This window comes from Somniosus microcephalus, chromosome 5, assembly GCF_052327205.1.
Source record: "Somniosus microcephalus isolate GS21.2 chromosome 5, FLI_Smic_1.0, whole genome shotgun sequence".
Lineage (NCBI taxonomy): Eukaryota > Metazoa > Chordata > Chondrichthyes > Squaliformes > Somniosidae > Somniosus > Somniosus microcephalus.
In genome coordinates, this window is record NC_140991.1 from 136,617,058 (window position 1) to 136,645,005 (window position 27,948).

The 27,948-nt window shown below is 45.3% G+C and overlaps 1 protein-coding gene across 1 annotated transcript in view; it reads left to right on the plus strand.

Moving 5' to 3' along the window:
* LOC147117349 (HEPACAM family member 2-like) overlaps positions 1 to 27,948 on the plus strand; it is a 230,023-nt gene that overhangs the window by 16,551 nt on the left and 185,524 nt on the right. The window contains exons 2-3 of the mRNA XM_085988276.1: positions 6,328 to 6,678; positions 10,460 to 10,744. Coding sequence (XP_085844402.1) covers positions 6,328 to 6,678; positions 10,460 to 10,744 — 636 coding nt within the window. The remainder of the gene's footprint in view (positions 1 to 6,327; positions 6,679 to 10,459; positions 10,745 to 27,948) is intronic.

Consider the following 27,948-nt stretch of genomic DNA (forward strand, 5'->3'; position numbering starts at 1 on the left):
ACCACCACTTTCCACTCTCCTGGTTTGGCTGCTCCTTCTCCTCCTGCTGACTGTGGCAGCTGCACAGCCAGAAATGCTGGAACAGAGGGTAACTTAAGACTGACGTACAGAAGCCTGCTATGGCTTTATATACAGGGGTGGTCACTGCCGGTACTGCAGTATAGAATCAGTTCTTCTCTTAAAAGGTACATACAGAACAATTCCTCCCCTTTTAGATAAACAGTACATAACATTCATTTAACAACTAAATAATAACTAATTACAATTACAATTTTCTCTGTACTATATACATCAACTGAAATAATCATTTATAAGTTCAGTCTTTGAGGAGGCTTCCTGATCCTGACTGGATAGCGCCTTTCTCGAGTATCCTGTTCTTGCGGCTGAGTTGATTCTGGTTCATTGTCATTGGTTGGTTCGTCAGCTTCCAATACCACTGCTTCTGAGGTAGACGCAATCTGTACTTCGGGTTGATTACCAGGTGCACCTGCTCGTGGTATGGGTTTGGCTTGTTCCTGTGACTCTAGAATCTGGTCAGCATGGCATCTCACGATGCTCTCTCCAACGTCCACTGTGTACATTAGTAGCCCCTGCTGTGTGCATATCGTTCCTGGCTGCCATTTTTCTGTTCGGTAGTCGCGGGCCAAGACTGGTTGCCCTATCTTGAAGCTCCTGGTTGGCTTCTCATTTATGTGCTGGAATTGCTTATCCTCAACATCTCGTCTTATGTTTGGTTTGAGCAAATCCAGGCGACATCTTAGCCTTCGGTTGAAGAACATTATGGCTGGAGCTTGGTTGGTGACTGCATGTGTCGCATTCCGGTAAGCAAACAAGAAATTATCCACCTTGTGTTGTAGTGGTATGTCATCATTATGCATTGCCTTTATTGCCTTTTTAAAGGTCTGAACAAACCTCTCAGCCAATCCATTTGTGGCTGGATGATATGGGGCAGATGTGTAATGCTTCACCCCATTATTCCTCAGAAACCTCCGGAAATCCTCTGACACAAACTGTGGCCCATTGTCGGAGCAAATCTGTTCTGGCAAGCCATTCCTGGCGAAGATGGTCCGTAGGACTGCAATAGTTTTCTCTGTGGTGGTAGAGGACATTTTGATGACCTCTGGCCATTTCAAATGGGCGTCCACAGCGATTAGGAACATTGATTCCATAAATGGACCAGCAAAATCAATGTGTACCCGTTGCCATGGAGATGAGGGCCACTCCCATGGATGTAGCGGGGCCTGTGGTGGAGCGTTTTGGACCTTCTGGCATCCTGTGCATCTCTTGGTCATATCCTCAATTTCTTTATCGATTCCCGGCCACCACACAAACGCCCTGGCTAGGCTCTTCATTTTTACCCCTCCCAGATGACCCTCATGAAGCTCATTGAACACTCTATCTCTCAACTTGGGTGGAATTACCACTCGGGATCCACACATCAAGGTCCCCCGGCACACTGACAGCTGTTCTCTCCTTGGCGAGAATGCTGGCAACAGTGAGTCGCCATGTGCTGGCCATCCCTTCACCGTCAAATCATAGACCCGAGAGAGTGTCGGGTCATTTCGGGTTTCCTTCTCTATACTTGAGTTTGTAACAGGTAGACATTCGACTATGGTCGCATGGAATATCTCAACAGGGTCCACTGCAGGTGCTTCCTCTACTGTAGGCAACGGTAGGCGCGACAGCCCATCAGCGTTTCCATGCTGTTTCGTACCCTTGTACTCTATGTCGTACTGATGTGCCCCTAGAAAAAGTGACCATCTTTGCAGCTGTTGCGCCGTCATCACCGGAACGCCCTTCTTTGGGTTAAAAATGGAGACCAGGGGCTGATGATCAGTCAGTGGGGTGAATTTCTGCCCGTGCAGAAAGTGATTGAACTTCTTCACCCGCCACACCAGGCTGAGGGCCTCCCTGTCAATCTGGGCGTAGTTACGCTTGGCTGAGGTTAACGAGCGCGACGCAAAGGCTGTTGGCCTCTCTGAACCGTCAAGAAATTTGTGTGACAGCACCACTCCGATGCCATAGGGAGACGCATCACATGCTAACCGAATCGGTAGTGTTGGATTGTAGTGGGCCAATACTTCTTTTGAAGTGATTAGGCATTTACATTTCTGAAAGGCACGCTTACACTCATCACTCCATTTCCATGTTACTCCAGTTTGCAGCAGGGCGTTCAGTGGGTGCAGAATTGTAGATAAATTCGGCAAGAACTTATGGTAGTAGTTCACCAACCCGAGGAACGACCTCAGTTGCGACACATTTTCCGGTGCTGGAGCCTTGACGACAGCCTCAATCTTGTCCGGCGATTTATGCAACCCTTCCTCATCAATCATGTGGCCACAATACGAGATTTGTCTCCTGAAGAACTCGCATTTGGGGCGGTTGGCTCGTAGCCCATATTCCTGTAATCTCGTGAGCACCTGCTCCAGGTTGGCAAGGTGTTCACTGTCATTTTCGCCCGTAACCAGGATGTCGTCCAAATAACACTGGGTCCCCGGGATCCCTTGCAGGACTTGTTCCATTGCCCTCTGCCAAATAGCCGGGGCTGATGCTACCCCAAATACCAGTCAATTGTACTGGTAAAGGCCTTTGTGAGTGTTTATCGTCAGGTATTTCCTAGATGCTTCTTCCACCTCCATTTGTAGATACGCTTGGGCCAGATCAATCTTTGTAAAGCGTTTCCCTCCAGATAGTGAGGCGAAAATATCTTCTATCCGTGGAAGTGGATATTGTACTGTGTGCAGGACTGGGTTCACAGTTACCTTGAAGTCCCCACAGATGCGAACCTTCTTCGGTTCCCCAGGCGTGCTGCTCAATGATTTCTTCATTACAGGAATGATGGGTGTGGCCCACTCGCTCCAGTCCACCTTGGACAGCACACCCGAACGCTCCAGACTCTCCAGCTCTGCTTCAACGGCTGGGCGGATCGCGTAAGGTACCGGTCTGGCCTTAAAAAATTTTGGGTTTGCGTTATCTTCGATTTTTATCATTGCCGTTACTCCTTTTAGAGTCCCAGGTCCTTGTTGGAACACCTCGTTCGCGTCAGTTAGAATCTTTGACAGTCGTCCAGGTGTGACATCATCATCCTTTTTATCAGTCACAGTTAGCGCCTGAATGGAATGCCAATCCAATTGTATTTTTCAGATCCATTCACGTCCCAATAATGGTGGTCCTCCATCTGGTAGTATATATAGATACAGTTTCTGTGTTTCCTTGCCGTTGTATTCAACTGGCACCCTTATTTTTCCTCTGGGGTAGACTTTTTGCCCCGTGTATGTCTTCAATACAATGGACGTGTCCTTCAAAGGTATGTGTGGGAATAGCCGCTCATAGTCTTGTCGATTCATGACAGTTAGGGCTGATCCTGTGTCCAATTCCATCTTTACTGGGGACCCTGCTATCATGAGGGTGACCCAAATGGTTCGGTGATCCTCCTTTGCGATCACGTTGTGTAACTTTAGACAGCTTAGTCTCCTGCTCCCGGAGTCCTTATCACTCTCCTGATCTTCCGAACTACTGTCTGTCAATTTCTTTACTTTCTTGTACTTTTCCTTAGTAGTTCTTGTAGTGCTGGTTTTCTTTCCCGACCTGCAGACTCTTGCTATGTGTCCCATTTTCCCACATTGCCTGCATACTTTGTCCTTAAACCAGCAGTCCTTCTGATCATGGGTTGTTCTGCCGCAGCGATAGCACTTTTCTGGTCCATACGCCATTTCGCTAGCACTGTATTCTTGTAGTTTCTGTTGTATTTCCGCAGCTCCCCGTGCTGCTGCTTCATAGGATACTGCCACGCTGAAAGCCTGTTCTAGCGTCAGGTCCTTTTCCGAAAGTAGTCATTTCTGGGTTCCTTCACTCTGGAGCCCGCAGACAAACTTATCCCGTAAGGTGTCTGCCAGTCCTGCTCCGAACTGGCAGTGCTTCGATAACTTGCGTAGTTCCGTAAGATAGTCAGCATTGCTCTCATCTTTGTGCTGGTTCCTTTTATGGAACTTGAATCGTTCTGCTATCAGCAGCGGTGTAGGGTTTAGGTGTTCCTGTAAGGTATTAACAATCTCTTCAAAACTTTTCTCCATTGGTTTAGCTGGGGTAATTAAATTCCGCAATAGGCCGTACGTTCTCGCGCCCATCAAATTTAATAATACCGACGCCTTCTTTCCATCGGCCACCTCATTTGCCTTGCAGTACACATCAATTCTTTCCACATACGTGGTCCAGTCTTCTACCTCGTTGTCAAAAGCAGTGATACTGCCACTTTTCGGCATCTTGGGTGATTTAAAATGGTGCCTCCCGCGCTTTCTCTTCTTCACCATTGGATTAAAATGGCGCCTCCCGCGCTTTTCCTTCTTCCCCTTACTGCCACGCTGCTCCTAGCATTCTGCAGGGTAATGGCGGCGACCCGCGGCTTCGGCGCGTCTCACTTTTCCTTCCCCTTGTTTTATTTTCACTACGCTGCCCGGTTCTTGAGCACCGACCGCGCCCTGTGCGCTCCACCCTCTCTCTCTCTCTTTTCCTCCCGACGACGCTGCGCGGCCCCTTTGCAGAGCCGCTCGATCGAGCTCGAGCCCGCCGCAGTCCGGAAGGGTCAGCGCACTACCTGCTACCAGCACGATTTGCTGGAACACCTTGACTGGGGAGCCAAGCCCAGCTCTCCACAGCCTCTCCTGCAACTCTCCGAACTCCGATGGATCCTTGGGCGGTTGCCCGCTGTCGACGCCTTTTGTTCTGACTTCGACCTCCAAAAGCTTCTTCTCAGGGAAAGATCCCCATGAGGTGATGCAGTACTGCAGGTGAGTTCGAACCTGCTCGTCGCCACTGTAGTGTCCGCGCCTTAATAATATATGGACTGCAGGAGAACAATAAAACAGGTATTTACTTGAACAGAGGGTAACTTAAGACTGACGTACAGAAGCCTGCTATGGCTTTATATACAGGGGTGGTCACTGCCGGTACTGCAGTATAGAATCAGTTCTTCTCTTAAAGGTACATACACAACAGTTGCTAGATGTAAGTTTTTCTGTAGTGACTGAAATTGGAAATTCACAGACGAACAAGCTTGCGTTCTTTGTCTCTGCTCAGAGAGCACAAGGAAAACAGCACGAGATTTCATAATCTCTATAATATTTGATGGAAAAGTCTTTCTTCTTCTACTGAAGAATGAAATGGCAGACTTTGCTCCTCTTAATTTAAATGTCTGTATTTGGATCATGGAAAGAAGTCAAATGAAAAACGTAAATAGAGTTGGCAGTTTTGAAGCAGCAGTTGGTTGCTATAATCGGCTCCAGTGTTCTAAAAGGAAAAAAAAAATCAGCCAGGATTCCTGCTCCTGATCACTATCCAGTGACTCCTGCTGCAAAAGTGCTTGTTTGTGGACAATGGATGAGGTCAGGGCTCAACTGCCATGACATCCATATACAAATAGCCTGCTGGCATTCATTGTTTAAGCTGACACATCAAAACTGGCAACTTGAGTGAGCTCTGGAGGGTTGCTGGTACCTATCGTATCATGCCCCATTGTTAGTCAAATCGTGCGGAAGGGGAGATAAAAGAAGAAAATTGTAAAAATAGAAATGACAGTCTCTTCCATTTTCTGTGCACAATATTACCTGTAGAAACAGATCCACTTTCTCTAGTACTGCTGAGCTGCAGCACTGAAAATGCAAGTGATTTTTTAAAATGAGTTTCCAACAAGTAAAATAATGGTGTTGCTCTTTTCATTTGCCAGCTGCAGTTATTTCAAAATTGATCAATGATATTATTTTCCTGAGAACTAAACCAATCAATTCCTCATTCCATCTGGGCAAAGAACTGATTTTCCATCACAATAGCTGTCTATCTACAATATATTAAAAATCTTAGCCCCAATTTTATTTTATTTTAACCGCGCACTTTTCAGAGGCAGCCGAGGCGCCTGCCATAGGTAGGCAGACGAGGGCCTCACGGGGTCCTATGATGTAATTAGGACCCAATGCCATTTTAGCTAAAGAAAACATAGCGGTCCCGCCCAGTGCCAGACCCACCAGCGACAAACAGATCTAGGGGCAGAAGAGGAGAGAAAATTAAATGATTACATCCCAAGGTTTTACTAACATTATACAGCGTTTTCGTTTTTCTCTTGCCGACAGTAAGTTCATCTGAACCTCCCATTGTATTGCTATCTTGTAAAATTTCAGTTTAAACCTTAGCTTATAACAAATATTTTTGAGTTTAAACCAAATAAATAGAGTATAAAAAATATTATTTTCAGTTTCTAAAAGATGAATCCCTTGTGGCTGGTGTACTTGCATTGAAGATTCATATGGATTTTCAGTCTTTTGACTTTTCCTTTAGGCACTTGTGGAGCTGTTACAGTTACAGTGCCAACCGAATTGATCCTGGGCACTGTCGGACAACCTTTACTGCTCCCTGCAAACTACACCACTGGAACTAAAGATCAGAACATTCAGATAACCTGGACTTTCCAAAGCCAATCTTCAGGCTCCATGCTTCTGGTGACTGCTATAAACAATACCTTGACTCCTGACATGGAACATGGGCATAGGTTTTTCTTATCCCCTCCCAGTGCCTCACTGCTAATTAACCCAGTGGAATTACGTGATGATGGTGAATATACCATAAAAGTGACGGTCTCTGGAGTGAAGGTGGCATCAGCTAGTCGACAACTGACCGTTCATGTCAATGGTGAGTAGGTTTTAAAACTCCCTTTACCCAGTTTTTATTTATTGGCGTACAGCCTTGCCCACATGGAGTGCAGGTCAGGAAGTGAGCTTCCTGTGATTTTCCATCCATCCAGCAGCGATTTAATATAATTGTCCTCGAAGTACCGTGTGCTTCATCAGTATGGCTAAGCAGGGTTATTGGCTTGTCCTGGAATTTCTTTACTTACATTAACTGTACCCTAGAAGGAGCTGCACCTCCTGAAATAAGTGCCTTTTTATAGACTGCCGATTTCACAGGTAAGCTTAGGCCTCCCAAAGTATTATCTTAATATGTGACCGGTCTCAGAGTAGCTTTTTTCCGACCGAGATTCAGATTCAAGTTGATGCAGGAGGAATACTTGTGTGGTACCTATCCCACACTCAATAATCCGTTGTGAGAGGGAATTCCACAGAACAATACTCACATTACGTGCAGCTACTTTGGAAATATTTCAAAGTTACTTCTTTTTTTAGTTCAATCCCTTCTACTGTCTGCAAACATCACTAATGATTCTTATACTGTACTAATTTGGAATACAGGACAAATATAGCTTTCCCAGTTACAATGGACATTGAATATATCAGACAACTCATGTCAAAATCACTCCACAATAAACTCCTTGCATTGTAATGAACAATCCAGATGAGTGCGGCTCCATCGTAAGTGCCTATATCCTCTACCTATTAACACTTCTTTTCTCTCAAACTGTCTCTCATGCTTCCTCACAAGGGCTAATTTTGCAAGACTGTGTGCCACTGGCTGAATGTCGCGCTGCATGTACATTGGTCATAAAACCAGGCCTGGATTTTATCTGCTTGATCCACAATCATTTTGCAGTGCTTAATTTGGGAGGACAAAACAAAGCAACACTACGGGCATGTGCAAGCCTCATTAAAGTAACATAGTTATTCAAATCAGGTCATGTACCAAATCTTGCAACTTCAAATGAGACTTTGCCCACAGCGCACACTTCACCTGTGTAAAATGGGTGCATCGAGAGTCCTGGGTCCTGGTCTGCTCAAGTAAGCTTCTCGAAGGGAGATCATAGAGGGAGTTGGTGATAAAAGTGTTTGTGTGTTTTCAATTATAAGTTGGTTTTCCTGGGTAATCCATAATTTAAAAATGTTTTTTTTCCCTAACCAATAATTTGATTCAAAATTCTTGGTTACCGCTGACATTTAAATCCACCATAGAATCTGGGTGGGTATTCCTTTGGGGGTTCTGATCGAGTTGAATGATTTAATTGAGGAAGAGGAATTCATGATCAGATAACAAATGCAGGTGCACTGATACTGGAGACAGTTTGGCAGAACCAGCACTTCTCTGTCAGCTGTGTTTAAAGATCCCTCCACACATCCCTAGGCATGTCAGGAGAGACCTGACTTCACTGCTTCCATTTTGCAAGCAAGGCTGGGTGAACCACTCCAGCAGATTACCATTAGATAACCACCCAGGCAGTGATGGTGAAAATTACTCCCCATCTGTTTGCTATTCCAAAGCTGCCACATCCACCAGCAAGGAAAGCGCGCTGTCCAGCTTTGCTCAATAAATCAGTGTGCACAAAGCTTTGAATGATACCTCCCAGAGGCTGCAGAAATTCCATGCTTGACAGGCTCATAAGAAATGAGGCGCATACGCACGTTCACCATCCTGCTGATACCAGCCAACTTCTTCCTCATTTGCAGCCAGGCACAAGTGGCCCAGGTGACTGCATTGGCTTGGTTGGTGACATTTCTCCATGCTGCTTTCACCTGTGCTTTAGCTGGAGGGGCACCCCTCCTTTGCTGCATCCCCTGCGGCAGGACCTTCAGCACCAAAAGGAGCAGTGCTTCCTACACGTCTCTGCTGTATCGTTGTGAAAATTCAGTCCATTTTTCTGCCGCCACCACAAATTTGTCTTTTACTGTGAGTCATTGCCACAGGGCATTTTCCACTCCTTAGCCAAGTGTTCTACAAGCCAATCTTTTCATGGGCCAGTAGCCTCTTCAAATTAGAGACGCCTGTACCATGGGCCACCTGAATCCTATTTTTGCTAGATTTGCAAAATCTGGGCTATTGTTTCCCTCCTTGTTTTTTCCTGTCCCTGTTTCTCACTTTTTCTGTGTCTCATCCACTCCAATTCCAGTACTCACACTCTCTATATCTACCTCGCTCTCATTCTCTCCCTCACTTTGTTTGCTTCTTTTGTCTATCTCTATATCTTACTTTTGCTCTCCTCACACATATGCTATCTGTGTCTCTCTCTTTTGAAATTCCATATATCTGCCTGGTCTACAAGTCTTTCCGAATGTCCTTTCATGTGCCAAAGCCTCTTGCACAGTCAAATCAGCAATGATATATATGTGCATGAACTACTGCTGTTACGATCTCACCTCAGCACCTGCTGTTGATTCCACTGCTATTACAGAACTATTTCTATTTCATCTAAGCCTTATTGTTTATTTTAAGTATGCTACAAATGCCACCAGGCTTTAATTTTGTAATGTATATACTGATGCGACTTTTCAAGTCAATTCTTTCTTTAATAGACAGTTACAGACTTGGCAATGCACAGATAGTTGGACAGGAGCAGGTAGGAGCATGTTGGTACTGAGGCCTAGAGTTCTTTTTTGCTGGTGCAGGAATTTGATTCAAGTTGGGGCTAAGAAGGCAAAGTTCAAATAATGGGTTGGTGTTAATGAATTCTGATATCTCACATAACTAGTTTGCCAGAAAGAGAGGTACAAATAAAGTGTGACTGGGGTTAAGTCCAGAAAAAAAAGTTAATGCATTGTTGATTAATTGCTTCAAAAAGAATGAGACAAATGCCTGCTTGGAAATGGAATTGGAGATTATAGGAATCTGTATAGAGAGAACTAGTCATGCAATGTTATCTATGGAAAGCATATGACCAGGGTTGAGGAATGGAAGTGTAAGGTTAGTTAGATATTGTGGAGTTTTGCTGAACTTCCTCACCTTCTCACTCGACACTGCTGACTCATATTGGGACATGATAAAGTGTATATAAAGATATTTGAATAACACTTTAAGAAACTGAAATTCCTATTTTTTGGCGGGATACCTGTTTTTGTCAAAACTTCCGAGCCATCAGCAAGATGGCATAAGTGCACTTCCTCTGAGCTCTCCCCTTTCCTGACCCCTATTTCTTACTGAGAATGCATTAGCAATAACAAAAACAAGCAGCCAGTCAGAACACACCTGCAACAATGGTCCTTGAATGCTTCTCAAACAATTAACAAACCACTTAAGCTGGTATAAATGTTGAAAACTTTGGCAATTGAGTTGCAGAGTGTCCAATTATTATCAGAAAAAGATGAATGCTAACAGAAAAAATCCTGACATATCCACAATGCACTGTTTGCCCAGACCCTGAATGGCATCTTAAATTTGTCTGCTCAAGAATTATTTGAAATGCAGCGAACAAGAAGATGTTGATTATTGGCATTGACAGCAGTTTCTATGTAACAGCCTGAGCAAATTATCCTCATGTATTGTTATTTTCTAAATTGTAACATTTTACGTTTTGTAATTCATTTGAATGGAATAAAAGCCATGTAGGGCGGGCAGACCTTCACACCCAAACCGTTCTCCTGTCACGCTGAGCTCTGCACTCGGAGCACTAATCCATAAAATCTACTACATAATTCGTTCTGAGGCTGCATTAAAAATAGATGAATAATACACAAAGTCAGTTAGCATTGCTTGTATTACTCAGGTTATCAGCTGTGACACTTTGACTGTGAAATATCTTTTTGTTTTGCAGTTCCTGTCTCTAAACCAGTGGTGCGCAGTGATCCAGCTTGGGGAGCAGTGGAGTATGTAGACAATGCGACACTCACCTGTACTGTGAATAAAGGCACTAAGGTCATTTACCAGTGGCTGAAAGATGGAAAGCCCTTACTGGCAAGCTCTCGTCACATCTTTTCCTCAGACAACAAGATGCTGTTCATTTCTCCCGTTTTAAAAGATGACCTTAGTAATTACACCTGTGTGGCAAAGAACCCAATCAGTATGAATGAAAGTGAACCGATTGCACCGAATATTTACTGTAAGTCATATGTTAAATATTGATATTCAGGAACAGTTCATTGTGTTGGATCTGTTGCATGCTTTAAATATAGAGTAGCACTGTTGAAACTTATTAAGCGTATTATTATATTCAAAGCAATGGGAGCCCAAGATGGCAGGACAAATAAAATGGTTCTATTTCACAACTAATAATAATATACCTTGCCAGGAGAAGGAGCAGAATACCCTGTTCTGAACAGCAACACAATACCCGGACAGCAGCAGGAATATGATATCCTGCCACAATTAGAAATATTGTATCTTGCCATAAGCAGGAGCAGAATATCCTGACATGAGCAGGAACACAGTGCCCTGGCAAGATTAGTGATATGATACCTTGGCACAAACAGTATTCTAATACTCAGCTAAGAGCAGGAGCCCGATACCTGGTCAGCAGTACAAACATGATAATCTGACATGAACAGGAACACCGTACCCTGTCGTGAGTAGGCACACGATTCCATCACGAGTAGGAACACGATACCCTGTCACGAGTAGGAACACGATATGCTGACACGAATAGGAACACGATACCCTGTCACAAATAGGAACATGATACCCTGTCATGAGTTGAAACACGATATCCTGTCACAAATAGGAACATGATATCCTGTCACGAGTAGGAACACGATATCCTGTCACGAGTAGGAACACAATACCCTGTTACAAATAGGAACATGATACCATGTCATGAGAGGAAACACGATTTCCTGTCACGAATAGGAACACGATATCCTGTCACAAGTATGAACACGATATCCTGTCACGAGTAGGAACACAATATCCTGTCACGAATAGGAACACGATACCCTGTCACGAGTTGAAACACGACATCCCGTCACAATTAGGAACATGATACCCTTTCATGAACAGGAACATGATACCTTGTCAAGAATAGGAACACGATACCCTGTCATGAGTAGGAACACGATATCCTGTCACGAGTAGGAACACAATATACTGTCACGAACAGGAACACGATATTCTGTCACGAGTAGGAACACAATACCATCACAAGTTGAAACACGAAAACCAGTCATGAATTGAAACACGTAACCCTGTCATGAGTAGGAAGACGATGCTGTCACAAGTTGAAACACAATAACCAGTGATGAATAGGAACATGATGCCCTGTCACGAGTATGAACATGATGCCCTGTCACGAGTACGAACATGATATCCTATCACGAGTAGGATCATGATACCCTGTCACAAATAGGAACACAATACCTAGTCACGAGTAGGAACATGATATCCTGTCACGAGTATGAACATGATACCCTGTCACAAGTAGGAACACAATGCCGTCACGATTTAAAACATGATATCCTGTCACGAATAGGAACACGATATTCTGTCACGAGTAGGAACACGATATCCTGTCACAAGTAGCAACACGATATCCTGTCACGAGTAGTAACACGATATCCTGTCACGAGTAGGAACACAATACCATCACGAGTTGAAACACAATAACCAGTCATGAATTGAAACACGTAACCCTGTCACAAGTAGGAACATGGTACCATGTCACGAGTAGGAAGACGATGCCCTGTCACTAGTAGGAACATGATATCCTGTCACGAGTAGCAACACGACATCCTGTCACGAGTAGTAACACGATATCCTGTCACAAGTAGGAACACAATACCATCACGAGTTGAAACACAATAACCAGTCATGAATTGAAACACGTAACCCTGTCATGAGTAGGAACATGATACCATGTCACGAGTAGGAAGACGATGCCCTGTCACAAGTAGGAACACGATATCCTGTCACGATTAGGAACATGATATCCTGTCATGAATATGAACACGATACCCTGTCATGAGTAGGAATACGAGATCCTGTCATGAGTAGGTACACGATACCCTGTCACGAGTAGGAACAGAATACCATATCAGGAGTAGGAACACGATACCCTGTCACGAGTTGAAACATGATACCCTGTCACGAATAGGAACACAATATTCTCTCATGAATAGGAATACGATACCCTGTCACGAGTAGGAACAAAATACCATATCAAGAGTATGAACACGATACCCTGTCACAAATAGGAACACGATATTCTATCACGAGTAGGAACACAATACATCACAAGTTGGAACACGTTAACCAGTCACGAATATGAACATGATATACTGTCACGAGTTGAAACATGTAACGCTGTCACGAGCAGGAACACGATACTCTGTGACAAATAGGAACACAATACCATGTCACAAATAGGAATACGATACCCTGTCATGAATTGAAACATGATATCCTGTCACGAGTAGGAACACGATACCCTGTCATGAGTAGGAATACGAGATCCTGTCACGAGTAGGTACACGATACCCTGTCACGAGTAGGAATAGAATACCATATCAGGAGTAGGAACACGATACCCTGTCATGAGTTGAAACACGATACCCTGTCACGAATAGGAACACGATATTCTCTCACGAATAGGAACACGATACCCTGTCACGAGTAGGAACAAAATACCATATCACGAGTAGGAACACGATACCCTGTCACGAGTAGGAACATAATACCCTGTCATGAATAGGAACACGATATTCTATCACGAGTAGGAACACAATACATCACGAGTTGGAACACATTAACCAGTCACGAATATGAACATGATATACTGTCACGAGTTGAAACATGTAACCCTGTCACGAGTTGAAACACGATACACTGTCACGAATAGGAACATGATACCCTGTCAGAAAATAGGAACACGATATCCTGCCATGAATAGGAACCCAATACCCTGTCACGAATAGCAACATGATACCCTGTCATGAGTAGGAACATGTAACCCTGTCACGAGTAGGATCATGATTCGCTGTCACAAAATAGGAACACGATAACCTGCCACGAGTTGAAACACGATAAGCTGTCATGAATAGGAACATGACACCCTGTCATGAATAGGAACACTAACCCTGTCACGAATAGGAACATGCTACCCTGTCAAGATTAGGAAGACAATGCCGTCACGCGTTGAAACACGATATCCTGTTATAAATAGGAACATGATATTCTGTCACGAGTAGGAACACAATGGCCCAGAAATTCCAGAACGGGGCTTGCAGCGCGTGCAAGCCCCGTCTTTACACTTACCCCGCGCTACTGACGATCAGCTCCAGGGACGCCTGGACTTGGTGAATGAAAAAGAAGAATCCCGGGCAGCGTATGACGTCACGCCGCCCAGGAGTGCAGCCAGCGCGAAGCCAGGAGCGTGCAGTGTAAGTGAGACACGCCCCTTGAGGTCTCAGTTTCACTGGACACGCCCCCAATGTTTCTGTCAAGCTGCTAATCATTTTTACATGCAAAGCAGCAGTTTAAATAGGTTTTTGGAAGTTTTTTGAAGATTTTGGTAACTTTTATAAACTTTTTAATATGTTTACATTATTTTGAGTAATCTGAAGTAGTTTTAAAGAGAATTAAAGCAATTTAAAGACTTTTAAAAGCCCTAAAAGAATTTTTTAAATTCCATTTATTTATTTAGCAATGTCGTCGTCATACGTGTCTTCACACTGTTCCCTTTGGGGAACTGTATGAAGTGGTGGAAGGATTTATGGCCGTGATTAACGCTCATTCCGTGACCGTAACCATCTTTGAACCAGCCATTAGGGCGGTTAGTCCTATGGCGGGAGGGTTTTACGGGCTCCCACAAGCTATACAAGGAGGAGGGGCCACCCACACCCACAGACGCAAATATCCCACTGGATGTCAACCCAGAATTTAGAGCCGGAGCTCCGACTCCACTTGCCGGGACTGTCTGGAGCGGGGTTCGAAACCCTACCCTGATCTGGCCCAGCGGTGGGGATCCTACCGCTATGACAAAGGCCCAATCCGATTAGCAACGTGAAATGGCAGCATAGGGCTCCAGTCACGGGGAGGGAAAAGGTGCAGGAAACGTATGGGTGTCACCTTTTGTGTGGAGTGGGCCTTTTGCGTAGCAGTAAGCATCCCCGCCGCTGGGCCAGAAGGAGTAGGGTTTTGAACCCCACTCCAGACAGTCCCGGCAAGTGGAGTCGGAGTTCCAACTTTAAATTCTGGGTGTACATCCAGCGGGATACTTGCGTCCGTGGGTGTTGGTGGCCCCCCCCCCCTCAGATGGGTTGTGGGAGCCCGTAAAACTCTCCCGCCATAGGACTAACCACCCTAATGGCTGGTTCAAAGGTGGTTACGGTCACGGAATGAGCGTTAATCACGGCCATAAATCCTTCCACCACTTCATACAGTTCCCCAAAGGGAACAGTGTGAGGGTACGTACGATGATGCCCTCTTGCGCAATGCACCTCCTTGGACCCTCAGTCGCAGATGCGAGGGGGCAAGTCATGCAATTGTTAAATTTTTCATTTTATTGACATGTAAAATGTTGGCCCAGTAATTCCCTTCCAACTGCGCGAGTACGGTCGGGGTACTTACGCATCTGGCCGGATGAAATGCCAGTTCTCAGCATGCACAGTGCTTTTGGGGAAAACCGGCATTTCCTGTCCTCTGAACGAAGGGGTTCAGAGGCAGAACGCGTGCGACTGCACAGACAGCGCGTGCGCAGTATAATTCGCCGCTTTCATTACTGCTTTCAGTGAGGTCAAGTCCTTACAACTTACACATGAAAAAAGCATGGGTACAGTTGCTCTAGAGGCTGCGGAGGAAGATATTTCTTATCGTGGAGCTTCTGAAAGTATGTATGTCTGTATATATTCCTTTGCGTGTTATGTATATATTCCTTTACTTATGTGTATGAATGTATTATTTAATTATGACTTTCAGAGAAAGTAACTTATTTGAAAATCATAATTAAAAGCATACATTCATACACATTAGTAAAGGAATATAAAACATACAGGAATATATGTGGACATACATACATAACTCATTCTCACATTCCATTCACACAGCCACAATTGCTCCTTCTACCTACCGTTCTGAAAACCCTTTAAAAAAAAAAAATTTTTAACTTTAAAACTTACTTAAAATTTCTTAAAATAACTTCCCTCCCTTTCCCAAACAAAAATATTGCATTTCAGAAGCTCCACGATAAAATGTTTCTTCCTCCGCAGCCAATGAACCACTTTACACTTGCTTTTTTCAAGTGTAACTTCTGAGGACTTACCCTCACGGATTTCATGAATGAAATCTACGAAGTTCACTGCGCAAGCGCTGCCTGTGCAGTCGCACGCGCTCGAGGTCTGGAAATGCCGGCGTTCCCCGCATGCGCTGTTCATGCTGAACGCCGGCATTTCCAACGGCCAGATGCGTGAGTACCCCGAGCGCACTCACGCCTTTGGCCGCGAATTTCTGGCCCAATATCCTGTCACGAGTAGGAACACGATACCCTGTCACGAGTAGGACCACGATATCCTGTCATGAGTAGGAACATGATACCCTGTCACAAGTAGGAACACAATATCCTGTCACGAGTAGGATCACGATACCCTATCACGAGAAGGAACACGAGATCCTGTCACGAGTAGGTACACAATACCATGTCAGGAGTAGGAACACGATACCCTGTCACGAGTTGAAACACGATACACTGTCACGAATAGGAACACAATATTCTCTCATGAATCCGCGACCTCTTCCACCTAGAAGGACAAGGGCAGCAGGTGTAGTGTATGTACCTTTAAGAGCCCCTGTGTACTGTAATGCCAGTAGTGACCACTCGGGTATATAAGTCTTGTATCTGTTAGTTCACCTCCAGACTTTGTTCAGTAAACACCTGTTAAACCAACTCCCGCATTCCGTGTCTCCATTAACACACGGATACAACAGTGGCGACGAATTGGAAACGGACTTACCTGCAATTCGACAGCACCTCAAGGAGATCAATTCCTCAGACGAAAGTCGAAGAAAAAAAAATAAATAACTGTGGTTTCACCAGCTAGCCGGGCTGGTGGCAGGTACTGCACTAATCCTTCCTGGGTGGCGGGCTGGGGCTCGATCGGGTGGCTCTGCAGTGGGGCCGAGCAGTGAGTCGGAAGGCGGAGGCAAACAGAGACTGAGGGTGGAGAACTCGGGAGACGGCCGGCGCTGCAAAGCAGGTCGGCGTTCGGACCAAGCAGAGGGAGGGAAAAGTCCCAGAGAGTCCGGCGGGAACGAGTCTCCAACTATTAAAAATATCTGTGTAAATAAAAACCGTGGAGAACAGCGTTGTCAGCAGCGGCAGCGGCAGGAAAGCACGGGAGGCGCCATTTTTTCTCGGCAGGGAAGAAAGGAAAGCATGGGAGGCGCCATTTTTGATTTTCAGGATGCCTAAGACTGGCAATATTATTGCTTTCGATAGTAATATAGAGGATTGGACCACATATGTGGAAAGAGTGGAGGTATATTGCACAGCGAATGAAGCAGAGGATGATAAAAAGGCATCGGTACTTCTAAATCTGATGGGCGCAAGGACATACGGGCTGTTACGAAACTTAATCACTCCAGCCAAACCAATGGACAAGAATTTTAAGGAGATTGTTGATACCCTACAGGAGCACTTAAACCCAACACCGCTGCTGATAGTGGAACGATTCAAATTCTTCAGGAGGAATCAGCACAAGAATGAAAGTAATGCTGATTACCTCACTGAATTAAGAAAGCTGTCAAAGCACTGCCAATTCGGGGCAGGACTGGCAGATTCTCTACGAGACAAATTCGTCTGCGGTCTCCTAAGTGAAGGAACACAGAAAAGGCTACTTTCTGAGAAAGATTTGACACTGGACAAGGCTTTCAGTGTGGCTGTATCATACGAAGCAGCAGCAAGAGGAGCTGCAGAGATACAGCAAAAGCCACAGGACTTCGGCACCCATGAAATGACACAGGGTTTCGAGAGATGTTATCGCTGCGGCAGATCCACCCATGACCAGAGGGACTGCTGGTTCAAGGACAAAGCATGCAGGCAATGCGGAAAGATGGGACACATTGCACGTGTATGCCGATCTGGAAACAAAAAATCCACTGACAGAAAAAAAACCGATAAGGAAAATTACAGAAAGGTACAAATGATGACGGACCGTAGCTCCGAAGACCAGAAGAGCGATAGCGACTCCGGAAACAAGAGACTAAGCTGTCTCAAATTACATAATGTAATTGCCAAAGAAGATTGCCAGACCATTTGGGTTACCCTCACGATAGCGGGGTCCCCAGTTAAAATGGAGCTAGATACAGGATCAGCTCTGACCGTCATAAGCAGACGGGATTACGAGCGGCTATTTCCGCATATACCTTTGAAAGACACATCCATTATCTTGAAGACATATACGGGGCAGAAAGTATACCCCAGAGGGAAAATAAGGGTGCCTGTTGTATACAACGGCAAGGAAATACAGAAGTTGTATTTATACGTTCTGCAAGATGGTGGTCCACCACTGTTGGGACGTGAATGGATCAGGAAGATACGTTTAGACTGGCACTCCATTCAGGCACTGACGGTGACCAGTAAGAAAAAAAATTATGATGACGTCATACCTGAACGATTAAAAGACATCTTGGCCAACGCCAAAGAAGTGTTTCAACAGGAACTAGGAACCTTGAAAGGCGTCACCGCCTCAATAAAAGTGGAAGATGCGGCAAGTCCCAAGTTTTTTAAGGCAAGGCCGGTGCCATACGCAATTCGTCCAGCAGTCGAGGCAGAGCTGGAGAATTTGGAAAAGGCAGGCGTGTTATCCAAGGTAGATTGGAGCGAGTGGGCAACACCCATCGTCCCGGTCATGAAGAAAACATTGAATAATGATAAATCTGAAGAACAGAGAGAAATTCGCATTTGTGGGGACTTCAAGGTGACTGTAAACCCGGTCCTTCACACGGTACAGTATCCTCTTCTGAGGATAGAAGATATTTTCGCCTCACTATCCGGAGGGAAACGTTTCACCAAAATTGACTTGGCACAGGCATATCTACAGATGGAGGTTGAGGAGGCCTCTAAAAAGTATCTCACGATAAACACACACAAAGGCCTGTACCAGTACAATCGACTGGTTTTTGGAGTAGCATCAGCTCCAGCTATCTGGCAAAGAGCTATGGAGCAAGTCCTGCAAGGGATTCCGGGAACTCAATACTACCTAGATGACATCCTTGTAACAGGAGAAAACGACAATGAGCACCTTGCCAATTTGGAGCAGGTGCTCACTAGGCTGAGAGAACGGGGCCTATGAGCAAATCGCCCCAAGTGCGAATTTTTCCAGAAACAAATATCATATTGTGGCCATATAATTAACGAAGAAGGGTTGCATAAGTCACCTGAAAAATTGAAGCGGTCATAAAAGCCCCATCACCTGAAAATGTCTCACAATTAAGGTCGTTCCTGGGATTGATAAATTACTATCATAAATTTTTACCGAACTTGTCAACTGTTCTGCACCCTCTTAATGCACTGCTACAAACGGGAGTAATTTGGAAATGGAGCGAAGACTGTAAACGTGCCTTCCATAAATGCAAAGGCTTGATCACGTCCAAGGAAGTGTTGGCTCATTACAACCCATCACTGCCAATCAGACTGGCATGCGATGCATCCCCTTATGGCGTAGGAGCGGTATTATCACATAGATTCCCTGATGGCTTGGAGCGGCCGATAGCTTTTGCGTCACACTCATTGAACTCAGCTGAGCGTAACTATGCCCAGATCGACAGGGAAGCACTCAGCCTGGTGTGGGGAGTGAAGAAATTCAACCATTACCTACACGGACAAAAATTTACCTTGTTGACTGACCATCAACCCCTCGTCTCCATATTCAACCCTAAAAAGGACGTTCCCATTATGACAGCGCAAAGGCTACAGAGGTGGTCCCTTTTCCTAGGGGCACACCAATATGACATAGAATATAAAGGATCAAAACAGCATGGGAATGCTGACGGTTTATCGCGCCTACCGTTGCCAACGGTAGAAGAGGCACCTACAGTGGACCCAGTGGAGATGTTCCACTCAACCATAGTGGAATGTCTACCAGTAACAAATTCTACCGTTGAAAAGGAAACGAGAAATGACCCGACTCTCTCACAAGTCTACGATTTAACAGTGAAGGGATGGCCAGCACATGGCAAACCACTGTTGCCAGCATTCTCGCAAAGAAGAGAACAGCTGTCAGTGTGCCGAGGAACCCTGATGTGTGGATCCAGAGTGGTGATTCCACCCAAACTCCAGGATAAAGTGCTAAAGGAGCTTCACGAGGGGCATCTGGGTGGAGTGAAAATGAAGAGCGTAGCCAGAGCGTTTGTGTGATGGCCAGGTATCGATGGAGACATCGAAGAAATGACCAAGAGCTGTCTAGGATGCCAGAAGGTCCAAAATGCCCCACCACAAGCCCCTCTACATCCATGGGAGTGGCCCTCATCTCCATGGCAAAGGGTACATATCGACTTTGCTGGTCCATTTATGGACTCAATGTTCTTAATCGCGGTTGATGCACACTCCAAGTGGCCGGAGGTAATAAAGATGTCCTCCACCACCACGGAAAAAACCATCACAGTATTAAGGACCATATTTACCAGGAATGGGCTGCCTGAACAGATCTGTTCTGATAATGGACTGCAATTTGTGTCCGAAGAATTCAGGAAGTTCTTAAAAAACAATGGGGTTAAGCACTACACGTCCGCCCCATACCATCCCGCCACCAATGGATTAGCTGAAAGGTTTGTCCAGACCTTCAAGAAGGCCATAAAGGCCATGGGTAATGAAGACATAAATCTACAACATAAGGTAGATAACTTCTTATTTGCGTACAGGAATGCAACACATGTGGTTACAAACCAAACTCCCGCCATGATGTTTTTCAATAGAAGACTAAGATGCCGGCTGGATTTGATCAAGCCAAACATCAGAAGGGACGTAGAGAATCGGCAATTTCAAGGCATGAATGAAAGGCCAACTAGAACCTTCCAGATAGGTCAACAAGTTTTGGCCCAGGACTACCGTACCGAGAAATGGCAGCCTGGAACTATTTGCACACGACTAGGACCGCTGATGTATACCGTGGACATTGGTGAAAGCATAATAAGGCGCCATGCTGACCAGATCATAGAGTCATCCGAAAAGGGACAACCTACACCACAACTCTATACGCCTAATGATGAAGCAGAGATACCCATAGTATCTACCTCCGATCCGGTGATACTGGAACCAGATGAACCCGACACTGGCATTCAAGCCGAATCAACCTTGCCAAAAGAACCTACTACACCACCGAAAACTACTACACCACCGAGGCGTTATCCGGACCGAGTCAGGAAGCCTCCAGAGAGACTGACTTATAATTGATTAACTGCAGCAAATGTGTAGATTATTGTTCTTGTAAACATGTTAATTAATGATTACTTAAAATGTTATGTACTAATTATCTAAAAGGGGAGGAATTGTAGTGTATGTACCTTTAAGAGCCCCTGTGTACTGTAATGCCGGTAGTGACCACTCAGGTATATAAGCCTGTATAGCGTCTTGTATCTGTTAGTTCACCTCCAGACTTTGTTCAGTAAACACCTGTTAAACCAACTCCCGCATTCCGTGTCTCCATTAACACACGGATACAACAGCAGGCACATGGGAACACCACCATCTCCAAGTTCCTCTCCAAGTCACACACCATCCTGACTTAGAAGTATATCGCCATTCCTCATCGTCGCTGGGTCAAAATCCTGGAACTCCCTACCTAACAGTACTGTGGGAGTACCATCACCACATGGACTGCTGTGGTTCAAGAAGGCAGCTCTCAAGGGCAACTAGGGATGGGCAATAAGTGCTGGCCTTGCCAGCAACGCCCTGATCCCAGAAACAAATAAAAAAGGAGACTAGGAACACGATACCCTGTCACGAGTAGGAACACAACACACTGTCATGAGTAGGATCACGATACCCTGTCATGAATAGGAACACGATATTCTATCACGAGTAGGAACACTATACATCACAAGTTGAAACACGTTAACCAGTCACGAATAGGAACACGATACCCTGTCACGAGCAGGAACGCGATACCTTTTCATGAGTAGGAACACGATACCTTGTCATGAGTAGGAACACAATATCCTGTCACAAATAGGAACACGATACCCTGTCACGAGTAGGAACACGATACCCTGTCATGAGCAGGAACACGATACCCTGCCATGAATAGGAACACGATACCCTGTCACGAGTAGGAAACATAGAAACATAGAAGATAGGAGCAGGAGTAGATCATTCAGCCCCTCGAGCCTGCTCCGCCATTTAATGAGATCATGGCTGATCATCCAAATGCATTTCCCCCACTACCGATGTCAGGCTTACCGGTCTATAATTCCCCGTTTTCTCTCTACCACCTTTTTTGAATAGTGGGGTTACATTAGCTACCCTCCAATCCATGGGAACTGTTCCAGAGTCTATAGAATTTTGGAAGATGACCAGCAATGCATCTACTATTTCTAGGGCCACGTCCTTAAGTACCCTAGGATGTAGATTATCAGGCCCTGGGGATTTATCGGCCTTCAATCCCATCAATTTCTCTAACACCATTTCCCTACAAATACTGATTTCATTCAGTTCCTCCCTCTCATTAGACCCTATGTTCCCTGACATCTCTGGGAGGTTATTTGTGTCCTCCCTTGTGAAGGCAGAACCAAAGTATATATTAAATTGGTCAGCCATTTCTTTGTTCCCCATTACAAATTCCCCTGATTCTGACTGCAAGGGACCTACGCTTGACTTCACCAATCTTTTCATCTTCACATATCTATAGAAGCTTTTACAGTCAGTTTTTATGTTCCCTGCAAGTTTACTCTCATACTCTATTTTCCCCCTCATTCCTTTGCTGAATCCTAAACTGCTCTTTCTGGCCAATTTATAAGTCCTCTCCTTGGATCTTATGCTATCCCTACTTTCCCTTGTTAGCCACGGTTGAGTCACCTTTTTTGTTTTATTTTTACGCCAAGCAGGAATGAACAAATTCTGTAGTTCATCCATGCGATCTTTAAATGTTTGCCATTGCCTATCCACGGTCAACACTTTAAATAACGTTCCCCAATCCATCCTAGCCAACTCGTGCCTCATACCATCGTAGTTTCCTTTATTTAAATTCAGGACCATAGTCTCCGAGTCAAATACTTCACTCTTCATCTTAATGAAGAATTCTATCATATTATGATCACTCCGCCCCAAGGGGCCTCGCACAACAAGATTGCAAATTAATCCTTTCCCATTACATAATACCCAGTCTAAGATGGCCTGATCTCTAGTTGGTCCCTCGACATATTGGTCCAGGAAACCATCCCGCATACATTCCAGGAATTCCTCCTCCACAGTATTGTTACTAATTTGGTTAGCCCAATCTATATGTAGATTAAAGTCACCCATGATAACTGCTGTGCCCTTATTGCACGCATCTCTAATTTCCCATTTCATGCCATCCCCAACCTCAGCATTACTGTTTGGGGGTCTGTATACAAATCCCACTAACGTTTTCTACCCCTTGGTATTTCTCAGCTTTGCCCATACAGATTCCACATCATCAGAGCTAATATCCTTCCTTACTATTGTGTTAATCTCCTCTTTAACCAGCAATGTTATCCCACCTCCTTTTCCTTTTTGCCTGTCTTTCCTGAATATTGAATACCCCTGGATGTTGAATTCCCAGCCTTGGTCACCCTGGAGTCATGTCTCCAAAACCCCAATTATATCATATCCATTTACATCCATTTGCACAGCTAAATCATCCACCTTATTACAAATGCTCCTCACATTAAGACACAAAGCCTTCAGGCTTGTTTTTTTTAACACTCTTAGATCTTTCAGAATTATTATTTACTGTGGCCATGTTTGATTTAAACCCTTGATTCCTCTGACTGCCACTTTTGCTTTTCTCCTTCCTGTCTTTCGCTTCTATCCTTGCTTCCCTTTCCTCTGTCTCCCTGCACAGGTTCCCAACCCCCTGCCATTTTAGTTTAAACCGTCCCCAACAGCACTAGCAAACATTCCCCCTGGGACATCGGTCCCGGTCCTGCCCAGGTGCAAACCGTTCAGTTTGTACTGGTCCCACCTCCCCCAGAACCGGTTCCAATGTCCCAGGAATTTGGATCCCTCCCCCTTGCACCATTCCTCTAGCCACGTATTCACCTGAAATATCCTTGTATTTCTACTCTGACTAGCACGTGGCACTGGTAGCAATCCTGAGATTACTACCTTTGAGGCCCTATTTTTTAATTTACCTCCTAACTCCCTATATTCAGCTTTTAGGACCTCATCCCGGTTTTTACCAATATCGTTGGTACCTATGTGCACCACGACAACTGGCTGTTCACCCTACCCTCCAGAATGCCCTGCAGCCGCTCTGAGACATCCTTGACCCTTGCACCAGGGAGGCAACATACCATCCTGGAGTCTCATTTGTGGCCGCAGAAACGTCTATCTATTCCCCTTACAATAGAATCCCCTATCGCTATCGCTCTCCTGTTCTTTTTCCTCCCGTCCTGTGCAGCAGAGCCACCCACGGTGCTAGGAAGTTGGCTGCTGCCTTCCCCCGATAAGCCATCTCCCTCAACAATATCCAAATTGGTATATCTGTTTGAGAGGAGAATGGCCACAGGGTACCCCTGCACTACCTGCCTGCACTTACTACTCTGCCTGGTGGTCACCCATTCCCTTCCTGCCTGTGTAGCCTTTACCTGCGGTGTGACCAACTGATTAAACGTGATATCCACAACGTCCTGGAATACGTTACCCTGTCATGAGTAGGAACACGATACCCTGTCATGAGTAGGAACACAATATCCTGTCACAAGTAGGAACACGATACCCTGTCATGAATAGGAACACGATACCATCAAAAGTTTAAACACAATAACCAGTCACGAATATGAACATGATACCCTGTCATGAGTAGGAACACAATACCCTGTCATGAGTAGGAACATGATACCGTGTCACGAGTAAGAACACAATATCCTTTCACGAGTAGGAACACGATAACCTGTCAGGAGTAGGAACATGATACCCTGTCACGAGTTGAAACATGTAACACTGTCACGAGTAGGAACACAATATCCTGTCATGAGTAGGAACACAATACCCTGTCATGGGTAGGAACACGATAACCTGTGATGAGTAGGAACATCAATACCATGTCATTTGTAGGAACACAATAACCTGTCACGGGTAGGTAGGCGATATCCTGTTACGAGTAGGGACACGATACCCTGTCACGATTGGGTACACGATATCCTGTCACAAGTAGGAACATCAATACCATGTCAGGAGTAGGAACATAATATCCTGCCACGAGTAGGAACAGGGTACCCTGTCACGAGTAGGAACATGATAACCTGTCACGAGTAGGAACACGATATCCAGTCACGAGTAGGAACACGATACCCTGTCACGAGTAGGAACACGATACCCTGTCATGAGCAGGAACATGATACATTTTCACGAGTAGGAACACGATACCATGTCATAGGTAGGAACACAATACCCTGTCATGAGTAGGAACATGATACCGTGTCACAAGTAAGAACACAATACTCTGTCATGAGTAGGAACACGATAACCTGTCAGGAATAGGAACATGATACCCTGTCACGAGTTGAAACATGTAACACTGTCATGAGTAGGAACACGATATCCTGTCATGAGTAGGAACACGATACCTTGTCATGAGTAGGAACATGATACCTTGTCACGAGTAGGAACACAATATCCTGTCATGAGTAAGAACATGATACCCTGTCACAAATAGGAACACGATACCCTGTCACAAATAGGAACACGATACCCTGTCATGAGTAGGAACACGATATCCTATCATGAGTAGGAACACAATATCCTGTCACGAGTAGGAACACGATACCCTGTCACGAGTAGGAACACGATAGCCTATCATAAGTAGGAACATGATACCCTGTCACGAATAGGTACACAATATCCTGTCACAAGTGGGAACACGATACCCTGTCATGAGTAGGAACACGATAACCAGTCACGAATAGGTACACGATACCCTGTCACGAGTAGGAACATCAATACCATGTCATGAGTAGGAACACGATAACCTGTCACGAGTAGGAACACGATACCCTGTGATGAGTAGGAACATCAATACCATGTCATGTGTAGGAACATGATACCCTGTGCCGAATAGGTACACAATATCCTGTCACAAGTAGGAACACGATACCTGTCACGAGTAGGAACACGATACCCTGTGCTGAATAGGTACACAATATCATGTCACGAGTAGGAACACGATACCTGTCACGAATAGGAACACGATACCCTGTGCCGAATAGGTACACAATATCATGTCACGAGTAGGAACACGATACCTGTCACGAATAGGTACACAATATCCTGTCACAAGTAGGAACACGATACCCTGTCATGAGTAGGAAAACAATAACCAGTCACGAATAGGTACACGATACCCTGTCACGAGTAGGAACATCAATACCATGTCATGAGTAGGAACACGATAATCTGTCACGAGTAGGAACATCAATACCATGTCATGAGTAGGAACATGATAACCTGTCACAAGTACGAACACGATACCTTGTGATGAGTAGGAACATCAATACTGACATAAGGAAGCTACTAGGCACTTGGTCTAAGGGTTAAACAAAGCTTTAATCAACTGTTTTACAACATAGAGGTCTAGTTGTGTCCTTCACTAGTTCCTGTTAAGAATGTCCCTGCGCAAGTTGGGCCCGGCCCGAGTATTTATACTCTCCCTGGACAGCGCCACCCGCAGGTCGCTCAGCATCACTTCACAAGTCTTTCTTTCATGAATGACCGATTCATGTCATTCTTCCCACCTGAAGGATTGGTAGTCCGGCGACTTCCTTCTATCGGATTAATCAGACTACGAATAGCCACAGTCGTTTAGATCTCCATTTGTGGCTGGAAGACACGTCTCCTCGGACCGTGTCTTGGTCCCTGGGTCGCTTAGTTCATACCAGTGGGCTGGCAGAGCCCGTGTCGCCTTGATCGACCTGAGGGGGACTGGGGAGATCGTGACTCTGGGTGCAGGTCCCCACAGGCGCAGAGCTGGCTTCATCCTGCTCAGTAGTCGGTGATTGACCGGCGTCCTGGCTTCGGGTGGTCATCCTGCGGGGAGCGCTCTGTTCCCCGGGTTGAACTGGCGGAGTGGCTGGCAAATCCCTTGACGTCCCAGGTAGGGCATCATCCTCGAAGGAGTGCAGAGTATCGGCGTCGTTAATATGGATCCCTCTATCGATTGCGTCCGTGGGACCGGTTGGGCAGGGAGCCAGATCCCGAGGTGAAACTGTGGACTCCCGGCCATCAGGGTACCGCACATACGGATTGACGTCCGTTAGTTCCACTTTGTCGATGAGGGGATCACTCTTGGAGGATCGGACAAATCTTCGGAGCAGCATGGGGCCAGGAGCTGCCAACCATGATGGTAGGGACGTCCCATGAGTGGAACGACGCTGGAACCCGAAGAATCGTTCGTGAGGAGTAACATTGGTGGATGTAGAAAGGAGAGACCTGATGGAATGCAACGTGTCAGGGAGCATAGTTTCCCACTGCTGGTCTGATAGGTTGTGTGACCTCAGTGCAAGACGAACAGCGTTCCAAATGATAGCGTTTTATCTCTCAAATTGTCCGGTAATAGGATGATACGGTGTTGTTTTACTTGTGACGATTCCCTGTTGGGAAAGATAACTTTTGAGTTCGCTTGACATGAAGGAGGGACCCCGATCAGAGTGGATGAAATTGGCCATACCACATTTGATCACTGTGGAAGTAAGCATATTGGGACAGGGGAAAGCAAAGGGAAAGCGTGAATATTCGTCCACCATAGTAAGCAAGTAAGTGTTTCGCGTTGAAGAGGCAGTGGTCCTTTAAAGTCAATGCTGAGTCGCTGCATAGGCTGTGTAGCGTGTATGAGCGAGCCATCCGACGGATGGAAGAATTGCGGTTTTAATTCCGCACAAATTCTACAGGAGGAGCATGTTCTTTTCACATCTTCCGTAGAAAATGGGAGATTTTTAGATCGCACAAAGTGTAACATACGGGTAACGCCATGATGGCATAAGTCAGTATGAAGATCCGCAAGAACCGAAGCTGACATGGAAGAGCAGAATGCACGCGTGAGGGTATCCGGGGCCACATTCTCTTTGCCAGGTCGATAATGTATGGTATAGCCAAAGGCGGCCAATTCCATTCTCCAGAGCTGTATCTTGTTATTCTTGACCTTAGTG